This window comes from Macaca mulatta, chromosome X (genome assembly GCF_049350105.2).
Source record: "Macaca mulatta isolate MMU2019108-1 chromosome X, T2T-MMU8v2.0, whole genome shotgun sequence".
NCBI classification, from domain to species: Eukaryota; Metazoa; Chordata; class Mammalia; order Primates; family Cercopithecidae; genus Macaca; species Macaca mulatta.
In genome coordinates, this window is record NC_133426.1 from 74,000,648 (window position 1) to 74,016,883 (window position 16,236).

Here is a 16,236-nt window from a genome sequence, read left to right on the forward strand (position 1 = left end):
CCTGGCAGCCATTAGGAGCAGGTACTCCTATCGTCCTTTTCCTCCCTCCTCCTCTACACCCCGTTGGTTTTTTAGATTGGGCTTTGGAACCAAATTTGGTGAGTGCTGGCCTCCAGGAAATCTGGATCTCTGGCGCTTAAAGCTTGGTTTAGCAAAGCAGGAGCTATTCAGGAAGCAGGGGTCCTCCAGGGCTACAGCTAGCCTCTCCTGCCCTCGCCCACGCTGCGCCAGCACTTGTTTCTCCAAAGCCACTAGGCAGGCGTTAGCGCGCGATGAGGGGAGGGGAGAAAAAGAAAGGGGAGGGGAGGGAAAAGGAGGTGGGAAGGCAAGGAGGCCGGCCCGGCGGGGGCGGGACCCGACTCGCAAACTGTTGCATTTGCTCTCCACCTCCCAGCGCCCCCTCCGAGATCCCGGGGAGCCAGCTTGCTGGGAGAGCGGGACGGTCCGGAGCAAGCCCAGAGGCAGAGGAGGCGACAGAGGGAAAAACGGCCGAGCTAGCCGCTCCAGTGCTGTACAGGAGCCGAAGGGACGCACCACGACAGCCCCAGCCCGGCTCCAGCGACAGCCAACGCCTTTTGCAGCGCGGCGACTTCGAAGCCGCCGCCCCGGAGCTGCCCTTTCCTCTTCGGTGAAGTTTTTAAAAGCTGCTAAAGACTCGGAGGAAGCAAGGAAAGTGCCTGGTAGGACTGACGGCTGCCTTTGTCCTCCTCCTCTCCACCCCGCCTCCCCCCACCCTGCTCCCCCCCCCCCCCGCCCCGCGTCTTCTCTCCCGCAGCTGCCTCAGTCGGCTACTCTCCGCCAACCCCCCTTACTGCCCCTCTCCCCACCCTCCCTCCCCCGTCGGCCCAGCGCTGCCAGCCCGAGTTTGCAGAGAGGTAACTCCCTTTGGCTGCGAGCGGGCGAGCTAGCTGCACATTGCAAAGAAGGCTCTTAGGAGCCAGGCGACTGGGGAGCGGCTTCAGCACTGCAGCCACGACCTGCCTGGTTAGGCTGCACGCGGAGAGAACCCTCCGTTTCCCCCCACTCTCTCTCTACTTCCTCCTGCTTTCCCCACCCCGAGTGCGGAGCCAGAGATCAAAAGATGAAAAGACAGTCAGGGCTTCAGTAGCCAAAAAATAAAACAAACAAAAACAAAACAAAACAAAAAAACGAAATAAAAGAAAAAGATAATAACTCAGTTCTTATTTGCACCTACTTCAGTGGACACTGAATTTGGAAGGTGGAGGATTTTGTTTTTTCTTTTAAGATTCGGGCATCTTTTGAATCTACCCTTCAAGTGTTAAGAGACAGACTGTGAGCCTAGCAGGGCAGATCTTGTCCACCGTGTGTCTTCTTCTGCAGGAGACTTTGAGGCTGTCAGAGCGCTTTTTGCGTGGTTGCTCCCGCAAGTTTCCTTCTCTGGAGCTTCCCGCAGGTGGGCAGCTAGCTGCAGCGACTACCGCATCATCACAGCCTGTTGAACTCTTCTGAGCAAGAGAAGGGGAGGCGGGGTAAGGGAAGTAGGTGGAAGATTCAGCCAAGCTCAAGGATGGAGGTGCAGTTAGGGCTGGGGAGGGTCTACCCTCGGCCGCCGTCCAAGACCTACCGAGGAGCTTTCCAGAATCTGTTCCAGAGCGTGCGCGAAGTGATCCAGAACCCGGGCCCCAGGCACCCAGAGGCCGCGAGCGCAGCACCTCCCGGCGCCAGTTTGCAGCAGCAGCAGCAGCAGCAGCAAGAAACTAGCCCCCGGCAACAGCAGCAGCAGCAGCAGGGTGAGGATGGTTCTCCCCAAGCCCATCGTAGAGGCCCCACAGGCTACCTGGTCCTGGATGAGGAACAGCAGCCTTCACAGCCTCAGTCAGCCCCGGAGTGCCACCCCGAGAGAGGTTGCGTCCCAGAGCCTGGAGCCGCCGTGGCCGCCGGCAAGGGGCTGCCGCAGCAGCTGCCAGCACCTCCGGACGAGGATGACTCAGCTGCCCCATCCACGTTGTCTCTGCTGGGCCCCACTTTCCCCGGCTTAAGCAGCTGCTCCGCCGACCTTAAAGACATCCTGAGCGAGGCCAGCACCATGCAACTCCTTCAGCAACAGCAGCAGGAAGCAGTATCCGAAGGCAGCAGCAGCGGGAGAGCGAGGGAGGCCTCGGGGGCTCCCACTTCCTCCAAGGACAATTACTTAGGGGGCACTTCGACCATTTCTGACAGCGCCAAGGAGCTGTGTAAGGCAGTGTCGGTGTCCATGGGCTTGGGTGTGGAGGCGTTGGAGCATCTGAGTCCAGGGGAACAGCTTCGGGGGGATTGCATGTACGCCCCAGTTTTGGGAGTTCCACCCGCTGTGCGTCCCACTCCGTGTGCCCCATTGGCCGAATGCAAAGGTTCTCTGCTAGACGACAGCGCAGGCAAGAGCACTGAAGATACTGCTGAGTATTCCCCTTTCAAGGGAGGTTACACCAAAGGGCTAGAAGGCGAGAGCCTAGGCTGCTCTGGCAGCGCTGCAGCAGGGAGCTCCGGGACACTTGAACTGCCGTCCACCCTGTCTCTCTACAAGTCCGGAGCACTGGACGAGGCAGCTGCGTACCAGAGTCGCGACTACTACAACTTTCCACTGGCTCTGGCCGGGCCGCCGCCCCCTCCACCGCCTCCCCATCCCCACGCTCGCATCAAGCTGGAGAACCCGCTGGACTATGGCAGCGCCTGGGCGGCTGCGGCGGCGCAGTGCCGCTATGGGGACCTGGCGAGCCTGCATGGCGCGGGTGCAGCGGGACCCGGCTCTGGGTCACCCTCAGCGGCCGCTTCCTCATCCTGGCACACTCTCTTCACAGCCGAAGAAGGCCAGTTGTATGGACCGTGTGGTGGTGGGGGCGGCGGCGGTGGCGGCGGCGGCGGCGGCGCAGGCGAGGCGGGAGCTGTAGCCCCCTACGGCTACACTCGGCCACCTCAGGGGCTGGCGGGCCAGGAAGGCGACTTCACCGCACCTGATGTGTGGTACCCTGGCGGCATGGTGAGCAGAGTGCCCTATCCCAGTCCCACTTGTGTCAAAAGCGAGATGGGCCCCTGGATGGATAGCTACTCCGGACCTTACGGGGACATGCGGTAAGTTTCTCCTTCCAGAAATGTCGCCTTTCGGCCCAGGGCACAGAGTCGCTCTGCATTCTGGGGTGTCTAGTGGCTCCTACCTGCGCGAACACTCAGACTGCCCCTGGGAGAGCTCAGCAGGGTAAACCTAGAGCTCTCCCCGTGGACTCCCGGCCTGCCAGAGGTTTAACCTGAGCTCTCCTAATTTCTGCTGCGTGTCCTGGGTGCTGATTCCTGCCCTCCCAGATTCTTCAACTCCCCCAACGGCCCCAAATTCTCGCTACCTCCTGGTACCCGAGTCCCAAACTTAAATCCTATTGTACGGGCCACCTTCAGAGACAAAGCTCATAAGCCCTCCACTCTTCCTTTTCTCCTGTCCTCGAAGTCTGAGAACCTCAATCAGAAATTTGGGCAATTTCTTCTCTTCGGGTCTGTTAGGACTTCCCTTTCAGCCTGTGCAGATTAGAGTCAAAAAGACTGGCCCAAGAGCTTCTCAGCGGATCTCCTCCAAAGAGGTAAAATGAAATTCTCGGTTAGGGAAAGAAAGTGGTCTCTGGGTGCTGAGGTCTGCTATGTGAAGGAGTGAACTTCTTTCCCGGAAGCAACTGGGGACTTGCTCCAGGGCTGGAGGTCAGTAGAGATAATCTGAACCGTCATGTTTAGAGTAGGCAGAGGGGCAACTTTCTTGGTAAAGACTCCACAGGATTTGCATTCACAGTTTCTCAACGTTGGTTGACTATGTTGAAAGTAGTTGCTTGGGTCGGTTTTCTCTTATAAAGTGTTTATTTTCTCTGTGGACTTTAACAGATCCACAACCCCCTACTTCAGGTTTGCATCAGATCTATAAAGAGGAGAATATTCTTTTAATGTACAATTTAATTAGGCTTCAGTCTGACTTACAAAAGTGTTGGAAAACATATTTTTGTGAAACATTTCCTGCTATTTCAGTGTGCCCCAAAATCTCCACTGGGGAGGGAGGAGTGAGGTTTTTCTTATTATATTCCTTCATTTTTAGGACATGTTGGCATTTTAGAATACATGCTGTTAGCTCTAACAAATTGAGTAAGAACTCTTAGTGACCTATGAGCCATAATCTTACCCCAGAGTTTTAATTAGCATATGAGAAAAGTGGCAGGCAATTGCATCGTGCTTATTAAAAATTATTCCTCACCGCAATTGTTGAGCTTCTTGGAGACCATGCTGAAGATTTTCTCCCCCAGCAAATTAAGATATTAGTTTATCTAGTGAGGGAGGACATACTGAATTGGGGAATTCACTCCTCAGGTAGACCAGGTGCTGATGTCCCTGTGGACTTATGTCTCATTCTTTGTTTCTATGGCTGTTTTCTTTTATCTGTGACTTCTCCGAAATTTCTTTGTTAGCCTTAACATCTTCGTTTGGGGACTTAAATCCAGCAATTTGCCTTCTTTCACTGATGCTTTCCTTGTTACAAGGTAGAGATAGCACGCTATTAGTGAAGAAAGAAAGAGGAGGGTAGGATTTCATATTATTTTGTGGGCTGTTGAAGAAACAGCTTCTTACCAGGCTTTACATTCCATTAGGTTTTTAATGTTTGGCTTACAAGATTTTGAAAGGGTTCATTTGATATCGTCAAAGTATTTTCCAGTTAATTTAGACTCTTTATTTTTGTAATGGGTTTATCCTATGGGACAAAAAAAGTATTCTTCATTTTATAAGAATAAATTTTCTTGGCAGGGTTAATTTTTTTTCTAAGCCTGTCACTAGACGGTGGAGCCCTTCTTCTACTGTAAACTTTTCTTGTGGGAAAATGTCTAAGGTGCATTTTGACCTGCCATGATACTAAACCCAGACTCTGGAACCTTCCATCTTCTGCATGCCTCCCCCACAACTTACTTACTTAGCAGGGAAAAAACTGATGGTTCCACATATTTCTTAAAAAATGTGTGCCTTCAAAGGCAAAACCAAAATTTTTAGGGAATAACTATAGAGAGCAAAAGTTACTCCCATCAGGTAGACAATGAGCTTGGTGATTTTATTTCAGGTCTTAATGAAAAAAGCTTCTTTATGAGGAAGATTATCATATCTTGGTGCCTCCTTGACAGTCTGCTTAAATTAATGACATAAACTAATGAGAATTTAGCAGTTCCTGCAGAAAGTACAAGATTTTTTTTCTGGTTTTTGATTGCTGCACTGATTATGAGGAGTCTAGTTAAAAGGAAAACTGGTGTTCCTGTCTCGTAAGTTGACGAAGACTTTCCATTTCTAGGATAGAGAAAATCCTTAAGTCAGTTTATTGAAAATTAATCAATTTAATCAGAATGCAATCAATTCCAATCCAAAAGTTGATATTTTCTTACTTTCTCTTTTTTTCCCCTCACTTTGTAGGGGTGCAATTTGGTGAAAGGCAAGAGATTTCTTAAGCCAAATCAAGAGTGTCTTCCCTTTCTGTATTGCATGCATTATGTGCCATTTTTTAGCTAAAAATCTCAAAATTGTGCAGGCTTCCAGTGACCTGTTGGGTTCCTCTCTTTTCCATTCATGTGTGTGTTTATGCACATTAGTTAATTTTGTGAAGGGATTTTTTTAAACCTTAGTAACATCTGCACTCACTCTGTGTTCTTACACATTTACAATGTTTCTGCTGAGAGGATGGGAGATGCAAAGGTGGTCTCTTTTACTTAATTTAGCATGTGATTTAAACAGAAGGAAAAATAAAAAGTGATGGGACTTGTGTGCAACCCTGATGATATTTTGTGGAGTTGTCTGTCTTCTCTCTGAGATCAAACAGGACTACAACTTTGTTAATTGACCACTGGCTCCCTTGGCAGAGGTAGGGCTTCTTAGATTCCAGCAGGCAGCACAATAATATGACAAAAATTTATTCTTGGGAGTTGGGTTCTAAGAGAGTCTGCATGCCAGAATTAGAGTTTGGGGTTTAGAGAAATTATCCAGATGCAAAAAGAACATTTTAATTTTTCTCTTGGTAATTTGTTCTGGTCTCCATAGTAGGTAGTACTTTAGCAGTGCTTTGATATTGACAAGTCTTGTTCCCTTTTTCTATTAGATTTTTCAAAATAAGGCATTTTATTAATTCCTCTTTCCTTCTCCTCTCTCCTCTCAGTTACCAAGCATTTTTATGACTATCTTACAAGGGACAGTTTGTCTTGTAAAGCAGAATTTTCCTTTGAAACCAAGACAGACTATTTCTCCCCATAGGCTTCAAGAACCAATATTTTGGCAAGAAGCATCTTTTCCTTGTGGTCAGCAAATAGGTAGTGAGTTCTGTCTGGATTCCAACAATCAACACCTGAGGACCAAATAGCCACACTGGGTGGCACCCCATCTGGAAGTATACACAGGATGTAGCCCTCTTTCTTGTCCACAGCTCAAGTCAGCCAAAGATTAACACTGGTGAGAGATATTTTCGAAGAAGTTTGCAGGCTTCCAATTGCAGGGTCGTTTTGGGGTGCTTTCTTGCCTGTGCTAATTTTATCTCATCAGGCTTCCATTCTTTGAGCTGTAAACTTTGAAATAATATATTAGATTCGCTGGTACGTTTAATTTTCTTTGTCAAGTGTTTTTCATTCCAATAGTAATTTTTCATCTGGTGTACATATATGCATTTAAAACAAAAAATTCTTTGGTCTCCTTTCGCGTACATGCACTGTGGCTTGTACGTGTGCAAGCCACTTGGTGGAATTATGTGAATTGGGGTTAGAAATGTGGACAATTTTATTATGATTATTTTTAATGGTGATATCAAGATCACCAGTTTCATTCAGAACCTTGCATAAGCAGGGAGCAGAATGTGGACTGGGTGTGGCAAAGCAAGGGCTTATTTTATAGCCAAACCTGAAATCACAACTCTGAAATATAAAAAAAAAAGCAAACAAAAAAATCAAGTTTTGTGAGCTTGGTCAGAGAAGGAAAAGAAAATCTCTCCCCACCCCCCACCTCCACCATTTTCTCTTTGTCTGCAGCTTCCTCAAGTGCTGCCTGTCCCCGATTTTCTTTTATTCCACTCCTTTCATGTTTTTGACATTGAAATACAGACTCTTCTTTCCACTTCTCAGGGCATTTTTCTCATTACACCTGTGGCATGCTCCTAAATAATTTCTTAAAAAAAAAAAAATCTGTAAAGTAGCCGATTAGATCAACCCCAGCATCTCTCCCTTAAGACCTAGATGACATGAGGGGATTGCAAAATGAATAGCTGGGTTTTTTTTACCTTGAGGTTAAAGCCTGGTTCAACAGTTGCTGAGGGAGTTAACTAGATGGCTTGAGGACTTGGCAATTTCATAAAGTATTTTGTCTTATGCTGTCGCTGTCTCTGTCTCTGTCTTGATCTCTGTCTCTCTCTGTGTACTGTAATGTTGGCCACCTTCTCTCAGAACCTGAGAGAGAGCTCTGAGACCCTTCCCAGGTCGGTTCGGTTCAGACCTCGGTAGCCTGGTCACAAGCAGTACCTAATATGCATATGAGGGTGCATGCTGTAAGTGTCCGGCTGGGCTAATCTGCTTAAGCTACATAAAAATTAATCATTTGAAAACAAAGAAAGATATTAAAGAAATTATTCTACCTCCGACTTCTCATATCAGCATTCCATCAAGTTCTGGGATGTTAAATTCAGAGAAAGTTAACCTCATCTTAAACACAAAGTTGACTTTTAAACAAAATTGCTTATAAAGTTCCGTACAGTTACCAGCATTGGTTGCCCTTTGTCATACGGAAGAGAATTATGAAATCTCATATTTACATAGCATTCTTAAAAAAAAAAAAAAGACACAGTGTTTTCCAGTTTATTCACTGCATTCATGTTAGTTTGAGTAGGCCAGGAGGGGTGCTTAGTGATTACCCTTTTGCTAGGTAAAGAAGTAGAAAGATAGATTTTCTATGATGTTTGTTTACCACGTAGGGGAATCTCTCTAGAGCAACACTCCCAGGCTTTTTCTTCTTGAAATTTCCCACCTGACAAATACTTTAGATTGTTACTCCTAAGGACTTCTCTCAGTAGCTGCTACATAGAGACGATAGTCTATGAATTATTGCTTGCACACTCATGGGTGATGCCACACGCTCTCTCTCCTGGCAGTTCTTGCTGCCAACCTGCAGGCCACACCAGGACTGAAGGCAGCTCATCTAGATAAGTTTATAGCATTAAAGTGCTGGGTCACTTGAGAATGTTGTCAATTTAGGTTACTTAGTACCTAAGTGTTATTTTTTAAATAATAGCTTTATTGAGACGTAATTTACAATCCATACAATTCACTCTTCTAAAGTGTACAGTTCCATGCTTTTCAGTATATTCAGAGTTGTGCAACCATTATTGCAATCAATTTTAGAACATTTTAATCACCCCCAAAGGAAACGCTATGCACCTTTGTGTTCAATGCCTTATGTTCCCTCAGTCCTTAGCAACCAATAATCTACTTCTATCTATGGATGTGCTTATTCTAATATTTTGTATGAATGAAATCATGTAATATGTGGTCTTTTGTGACTAGCTTCTTTCACACAGAATATGTTTTCAAGGTCATCCATGCTGAAGCACGTATCAGTACTTCGCTATTTTTTATAGCCTAATAATGTTCCACTGTATGACTATACCACATTTTATCTATCCGTTTATCAGGTGATGAGCATTAGGGTTGTTTCCACCTTTTGACTATTATGAATAATACTGCTGTGAACATTCATGTACAAGTTTATTGTGGACATATTCAGTCCACATATTGTGGACATTTTCAATTCTTTTGGATACATACATAGGATTGAAATCTCTGAGTCATATGGTACCTCTATGTTTATCCTTTGAAGAACTGTCAAACTGTTTTCGAAAGTGTCTGCACTGTTTTACAATCCCATCAGCAACGTATGAGGGGTCCATTTCTTCCACATCCTTGCAAACACTTGTAATTCTCTTTTTTATTACAGCTATATTAGTGGGTGTGAAGTGGTACCTCATTGTGGTTTTTATTTCTATTTCCCTAATAACGAATAATGTTCAGTATCTATTCATGTTCTTATTGGCCATTTGTATATCTTCTTTTTTGAGAAATATCTATTTGGATTCTTTGCCCATTTTTTAGTTGGGTTTTTTATTATTGAGTTTTAAGAGTTTTAAAAAATATATTCTGGATGCATGTCCTTTAATAGATTGTGATTTGTGGATATTTTTTCACATTCTGTGGGTTGTCTTTTTTACTTTCCTTTTTTTTTCTTTTTGTGTTCTTAATGGTATCTAGATTGAAGCACAAAAAAAGTTTTTAAGTTTGATGAAGTCCAATTCATCTGTTTTTTTTTTCTGTTTTGGCGTATGATTTTGGCATCATATCTAAGAAGGCTTTGCCTAATCCAAGATTACAAAGATTTACACATATGTTTCCTTCTAAGAGTTTTATAGTTTTCGCTGTTTACACTTAGGTCTTTCATCAGTTTTGATGTAATGTTTATATATGATTGAGGTAGGGGTCCGACTTCATTCTTTTACACATAGATACTCATTTCTTACAATATTCTTGTTGAATTTTTCCTCACTTAACTGTCTTGGCACCCTTTGTGTAAAATCAGTTGACTGTAAATGTGAGGGTTTATTTGTGGACTCTCAACTGTATTCAGTTGATCTATATGTTTATTCCTATGCCAGTACCACATTATCTTGATTATTGTAGGTTTTTAGTGAGTTTTGAAATTAGGAATTTTGTGCTCTTTGACTTTGGTCTTGTTTTTCAAGGTTGTTTTGGCTCTTGTGGGTCCCTTGAGTTTTCATATGAATTGGGATAAGTTTGTCAATTTCTACAAAGAAGTCAGCTGGGATTCTCACAGGAACTATATTACATCTGTAAATCAATTTGGGGAGCATTGCCATCTCAACAACGTTAAGTTTTTTCATCCATAAATATGAGATGTCTTCCCATTTATTTAGATCTTCCTTTTGTCAACAATTTTTTATTGTTTTCAGATGATAAGTTTTGCAGTTCTTTTTAAAATTTAGTCTTAAGTGATTTATTTTTTGATACTATTATAAATTGAACTGTTTTGTTGATTTTCTTTTCAGATTATTCACTGCCAATGTATGAAAACATAATTGTTTTGTGTATTGATCTTGCATCCTGCAACCTTGCTGAAAATACCTGAGTTTTGAATACTTCTGGGACTTATGGGGAAGAGGGCTTCTGCTGTTTCACTGAACGTTAAAGCTTATTTCATTTCATCCTGTATGAAGGCTGCATACAAGCCTTCTGTATGAAGGGGACACTGTTGTCATTTTTACTCAGCTATAAATTTGAACTGGTAATCCCATCCCCTTTCAGGATGAATAGGAGAGTGTTTTTAAATGTTCATCTCTTTAGAGAACAGCGGGAAAGAAGCCTAATAAGGTTTGGGTCGTTTATAATCCCTTTTTCAGAATTTGGATTTGGGAACTATTAGCAAGGGAGTGAGTAATAATAATAATTTCTATATAGAAAACTAACATGTAGAGGTGACAAATGAAATCACTAGCTATATTTGGCTTATGTTTAGGTTTTTATAAGCAGCTAAAATCATAATTTTGTGTTTTTATCTCTTGTCCTTTGGACAGAGTAAATTCCAATACTCCTTCTGATGTGCATTTCTAGATGGGGAAAGGATTCCTTTACTCTCATATAATTTAAGCTTCTTTTTAGAGATGTACTCCATAGCCATGAAGCAAAGATAAAATTCATCTATGTAGAGATTGAACTTTGTCTTCATTAACACTCTAGGCTAAAGGTCATAGCTAATCAGCTACAACTGTCATGTCCTGATAATTGTGAGTTAACTGCAGGCCACCCAGCAAAAGGTTTAGTTATAATCTGATAGCTGTCTGTAGAGATTACCCTAATAAAGGGAATTTTTAAAAAAAGAATCTGGCAGGGGATAGTAGCTCACTCCTGTAATCCCAGCACTTTGGGAGGCCGAGGTGGGCGGATCATCTGAGGTCAGGAGTTCAAGACCAGCCTGGCCAACATGGTGAAACCCCATGTCTACTAAAAATACAAAAATTATCCAGGCGTTTTGGTGGGCACCCATAATCCCAGCTACTTGGGAGGCTGAGGCAGGAGGATCACTTGAGCCTAGGAGGCAGATGTTGCAGCGAGCCGAGATCATGCCACTGCACTCCAGGATCCGTCAAAAAAAAAAAAAAAAAAAAAAAAAAAAAGACTCTATCAATCAACCACTTTTCATTAAGCACCTGCTATGTGTCCAGCATGTACTAGGAAGAGATAAGATAAAAGGGGACACAATTCAGACAGAATCTTCTTGAGGTAATTGCTTACAAGGAGCTTATAGCCACTGAAAACAAAAACAAACAAAAACAAATAACCAAAACCCAAACAGAAATGCAGCACCATCATGCCATAATGCCTGTATGAGATCCTGGATTGTACGGTGTGGATCTTTTTAAATGTAGATATTTAAAAAAAAAAAAAAAGAGAGAGAGAGAGAGAGAAATGAATCAATAGAGGCTGAAGTGGTCAACAATGTTACCTGTGGCTGCTTTTAATCCTTTGTGGCAGTAAGTAGGAGCATGTCTAAACTCAAGCAATAGATTAAAGATCCTGATGTATATTTTAAATAACAGAAGTTGGTACCTCTGGAAAGAATTAACTGGAGGCATGGGTTGAAATCTATTTCTGCTTATTAAATAGTGCACCCCAGTCAAGTTAGTTGCCAATTTTTTTTCAGTTTCTTTGGCTATATCATCGCACTTGTTGGGTACATGTTTTTGATGTATTTATCTGAACAAGTCCGCAATAATATGAGTAATAAATTAGAATAGAAGGTGATTAATAGCTCTGAATTTGATATAAGATGCCCAGTGTGGTGGTCAGATCAAGAGTTGTTTTTCGGCCGGGCGCGGTGGCTCAAGCCTGTAATCCCAGCACTTTGGGAGGCCGAGGCGGGTGGATCACGAGGTCAGGAGATCGAGACCATCCTGGCTAACATGGTGAAACCCCGTCTCTACTAAAAATACAAAAAACTAGCCGGGCGTGGTGGCGGGCGCCTGTAGTCCCAGCTACTTGGAGGCTGAGGCGGGAGAATGGCGTGAACCCGGGAGGCGGAGCTTGCAGTGAGCCGAGATCGCGCCACTGCACTCCAGCCTGGGCGACACAGCGAGACTCCGTCTCAAAAAAAAAAAAAAAAAAAGAGTTGTTTTTCTGCCTTCTAAGTTTCCATTGATCCTGATGGATTGCACAAATAGAACAATTCGGGGAGTATGGGGGCACATGACGATCTTATAAGAGCTTTGCTGTAATAGACAACGTAACATTCTGAAACGGCCTACCACCTAACATGGGCTCTGGTTCTCTGCAGGTTGAGTGAGTTCCTTGCTTGTGGAACTGTAGTCCCGCTATCTGGCCGCTAGGGGGACTGCAAGTGCCCCGTGGCAGGATTTCCCTGGGAATGGTGAGCCTCCATTGACGGTTTCAACACACAGCCAAGGCCCTATCGCAGGATAACTTCAACCAGAACTGCTTAGCACCAGACAATAAATAAGCTACTATGGTACTTACTGTTTCATTTGGGATGTTCTTTCTCGAAGTGTCAAGCATTTTAAAGTAATATTTTGACTTTTTAATACCTCTCTTTGCATATGGAGCAGGACACAGCAAATATATTCAAGTAGCACTGTCCAGTTTATAGAGAAGTTTCATATTCCATTATTGCATTTCATTCTTGTTTCTACCCTGTACAAGTAACTAGAGTTTGGAGTATTATAATAGTATTCATACTATTACAATACTTTTATTCCCATTATAAAAATTATGCTAAGAGTGGTTAAGTTACATGTTTACAATCAAACAGCATCAAAGTGACAGATCTGGGATTTCAGTCTCATTCTTTCTTCTCCAGATCATGTGTTCCCTGCTTTTATCTCACAGCTCTTTTTACCTTATAGATAGGAAACATGAGAGTCAGAGAGGCAAAAGAACCACAAGTGGTGTCAATACTAGAAATTTATGAAGTTCTTAAGGCTTCTAGGTTTGTTACCCATCCACCAGACTGATGGATTTGGTTGTGTGAGAGTTCTGGGTGTCAATAACCTTGCCATTCTACTTTACAGACTGCATACATTCAATAAATGCCTATTAAGCATCTACTATGTGCCAAATTCTGTACTAGGCACCAATGATGTAGCAGCGAACAGAACACACAAAAATATCTGAATGGAGCTGACAGTTTAATGAGAGGAGACATGTAGTATACATCTGAGCATGAATAGTGTCATGCAGAATAACTTCAGAGTATAGGGTATAGAGATTCATGGTGAGAGGGAATATTTTATATCTGCTGGCCAGGGAAAACCTTACTGGAAAGGTAAATTTTGAGCAGTGACCTGAAGGAAATTAGGAAATGAGCTGCTATTTGGACATCTGGAGTTAGAATATTCCAGGCCCAGGGAACCACAGGCACAAAGGGCCTGAGGCAGGAGAGCATGCTTGCTTTGATGGAGGACAAAAAGGCTCATATGGCTGGTTTAAATAAGTGAAGGATGGTAGACAATGAGATCAGAGTTAATGAGGTTGCATGGTAGGTCTTCTTTAAGACTTTGGATTTTACTCCTAAGCAGGGTGTATTGGAAGGTTTTGAGCAAAGTAACATGACCTGACTTACACTTTAACAGGCTCCCTCCTCTTCATAACATCTGTCACTCTGATATATTATACGTTTGTTTGTTTACTTACTGTATGTGTGGAGAAGAGACTGTGGGAGCAAGGAGGGAAGCAGGGAGACAAGGCCACTGCAGTGATCTGGGTGAGAGGTAACCATGTCTCAGACTAAGGTAGTATTGGTGGAGAAGATAGGAAGTGGCTGAATTCTGGATGAGTTTTGATGGTAGAGCCAACAGCATTTACTGACAGGTTGGATATTCACTGTGAAAAAAATAGAGGAGATGAGGATGATTGCCAAATTTTTGGTCTGAGTAACTGGAAAAATGAGATTGCCATTTACTAAAATTGTGAAGACTGTATGTAGAGCAGGTGCATGGGCAGGATAGAAATCAAGAGTTTGATTTTTTACTTATAAAGTTTGAGTTATCTGATGAGCATCCTGATGGCTTCTCAGTTTTCATTCAGTGCCCTCAGCTTTGCTGTTCTTCAAGAAGATTAAAAAGGACCTTAGAGATCACCTAGGCTGTAGGTACCCTCTCCCTTCTTTCCTTTTACTTTATAGAGGTCTATAGAAGGGTAGGGACTTATCCAAGGTGAAACAGTGAGCTGGTGACAGAACTAGGGCACAAACCCAGTTCTCTTCGATTCTGATTCAGTAGATTTTTGTGTGTGTGTGTGTGATTCTGAGGACTCATTTGGGCAAGAGTGAGTTTTTTGTTTGTTTGTTTGTTTGCGCAAACCTAAAACCAGGTGATTAAACTAAATAGTGACTAAAACTGGAAAACTATACAAATTGGTTGCTCTCCCCAATCAAACTGAAATATTATTATTAGGTTTTTACTGAACTACATACCAAAATATTTTTTTCCTGTAAAAACACAGTAAGTGGGCTTTTAAAGGCAATTGAGCTTTTATCAAAGCTAGAATCTACAGGGCACCTGGACAAAAATGGCCTAAAATCCTAAGAAATTAGAGTTCATGGAACCTGGAAGACCATCTTGTCCAGCTAGCTCATTTTATTGGTAGAGTGCCTGAGGCACCGAGATGGAAAGGGACTTGGCTAAGCTCATACAGCAAGCTAGTGCCTGACCTAGTCAGAGCCTGTTCTAAGTATTAGTTGTATGTTGTTTTCTTGAAAAAAGTCTATATTGGAAAAATGAAAATTCTTTGTTCCATACTGAGAACAAAGAATTATATATAATCATATATAATAATAATGATAGCACTTACTGAATGTTTGCTGTGTAAACTTCCGCACCTTGCATGAACTGATTCATTTAATTCTCATGTCAACTTTAGGAAGCAGGCCTAGAGACGTTAAATAACTTGTCCAAGGGTCACACAGCTAGGAAGTAGCAGAACTTGTGTGCACTCCCAGGAAGTCTGGCTTCTAACCACAAGGTTCTAACTACTGTGCAATATCAGCAGCTTCTCAGATTACTCTTCACCTTCACCATCCCAAAAGACTGGCGACATAGGTGACTTCATTATGCACTGCCCCTATTATAGTCCACTGATCCTCACCAAATAGCTGGGTGGCCTAGAGGTTAAAGTAGGGGCACAGTGATGGAAAGGGGTGGTTAGAAGAGGTTGATAACTTATGATAGGGATTGGAAAACAGAACTCTAGGAATTATTGAAAAGGGCCTAGAGATCCCAAGGAGGTTGATCTCAGACTGCTACAAACCAGGGCAATTCGATGCCTGCTTAAATAGGAGAGTTAAGATAAGAAAAATAAAATTGCCAGTTTTTACAGTCAGGCATTGTTTTATTTCTTTTACATGTATTAATTCGTTTAATCCTCAAAATAATCCATGAGGTAGCTACAATTATCATTTCTATGTTATAGATGAAGAAACAGGCACAGAGCAATTAAGTAACCTGCCCAAGATTAGAGAACAAGTAAGTGAAAGTGCCAATATTAGAATCTAGGTGATTCAGCTCCACAACTTATGTTATTTTCCAATACATTTATGGAACGAGGTAATTTTCATATAACAGAAAGTGTTTAAAGTGCAAAAACATTGTGCCTGAACTTCAAACATTGAACAACTCATATCCTTAATATACACCAGCTGCTTTTAAGGACTCTTAGAAGTAAGGATACTTACCTAAAGTCATATGTTGAACAAGTAGCAGAACCGGAACTTGAATTTGAGACTCCAGACTGCCAGACCTCTTTCCACTCTATCACTTGGGCTCCCTTCTAACGTTGATTTGTCTCTCTCCATTCTTCCTCCGTATTGCTCTGCCCTTCACCTTTTAATTACCTGTCTCCATCAACAAGATTGGACAGAGAATTGGGGGAGTGAGCAGAGTCCATTTCCTTCCAGAGACTGGACAAAAGGAACAAAATGTTGGGAAAAAAGTCAGCATGTGGATTTTGTGGGATTTACACTAAATAAGAACGGACACTTGCCAGGACTGACAAGATGCTACCTCAATCCCTCTAGGCCCCAATGTGTTATGCAGGATCCCATAAGAAGTCATGAATGTAGTTGTCAGATAATCTTTTTGTTACTGTGGAAATGGAAGCAGGATACTGCAAAAATCTGTCTCTCCAG

General features: G+C 43.1%; 1 protein-coding gene across 1 annotated transcript in view; it reads left to right on the forward strand.

Annotated features, from left to right (window-relative positions):
• The first annotated feature begins 1,108 nt into the window (after window positions 1-1,108).
• Window positions 1,109-16,236, forward strand: part of AR (androgen receptor) — a 164,048-nt gene continuing 148,920 nt past the window's right edge. The window contains 1 exon segment of the mRNA NM_001032911.1: window positions 1,109-3,069. Within this exon segment, the coding sequence (NP_001028083.1) occupies window positions 1,529-3,069 (1,541 nt within the window). The 5' untranslated portion in view covers window positions 1,109-1,528.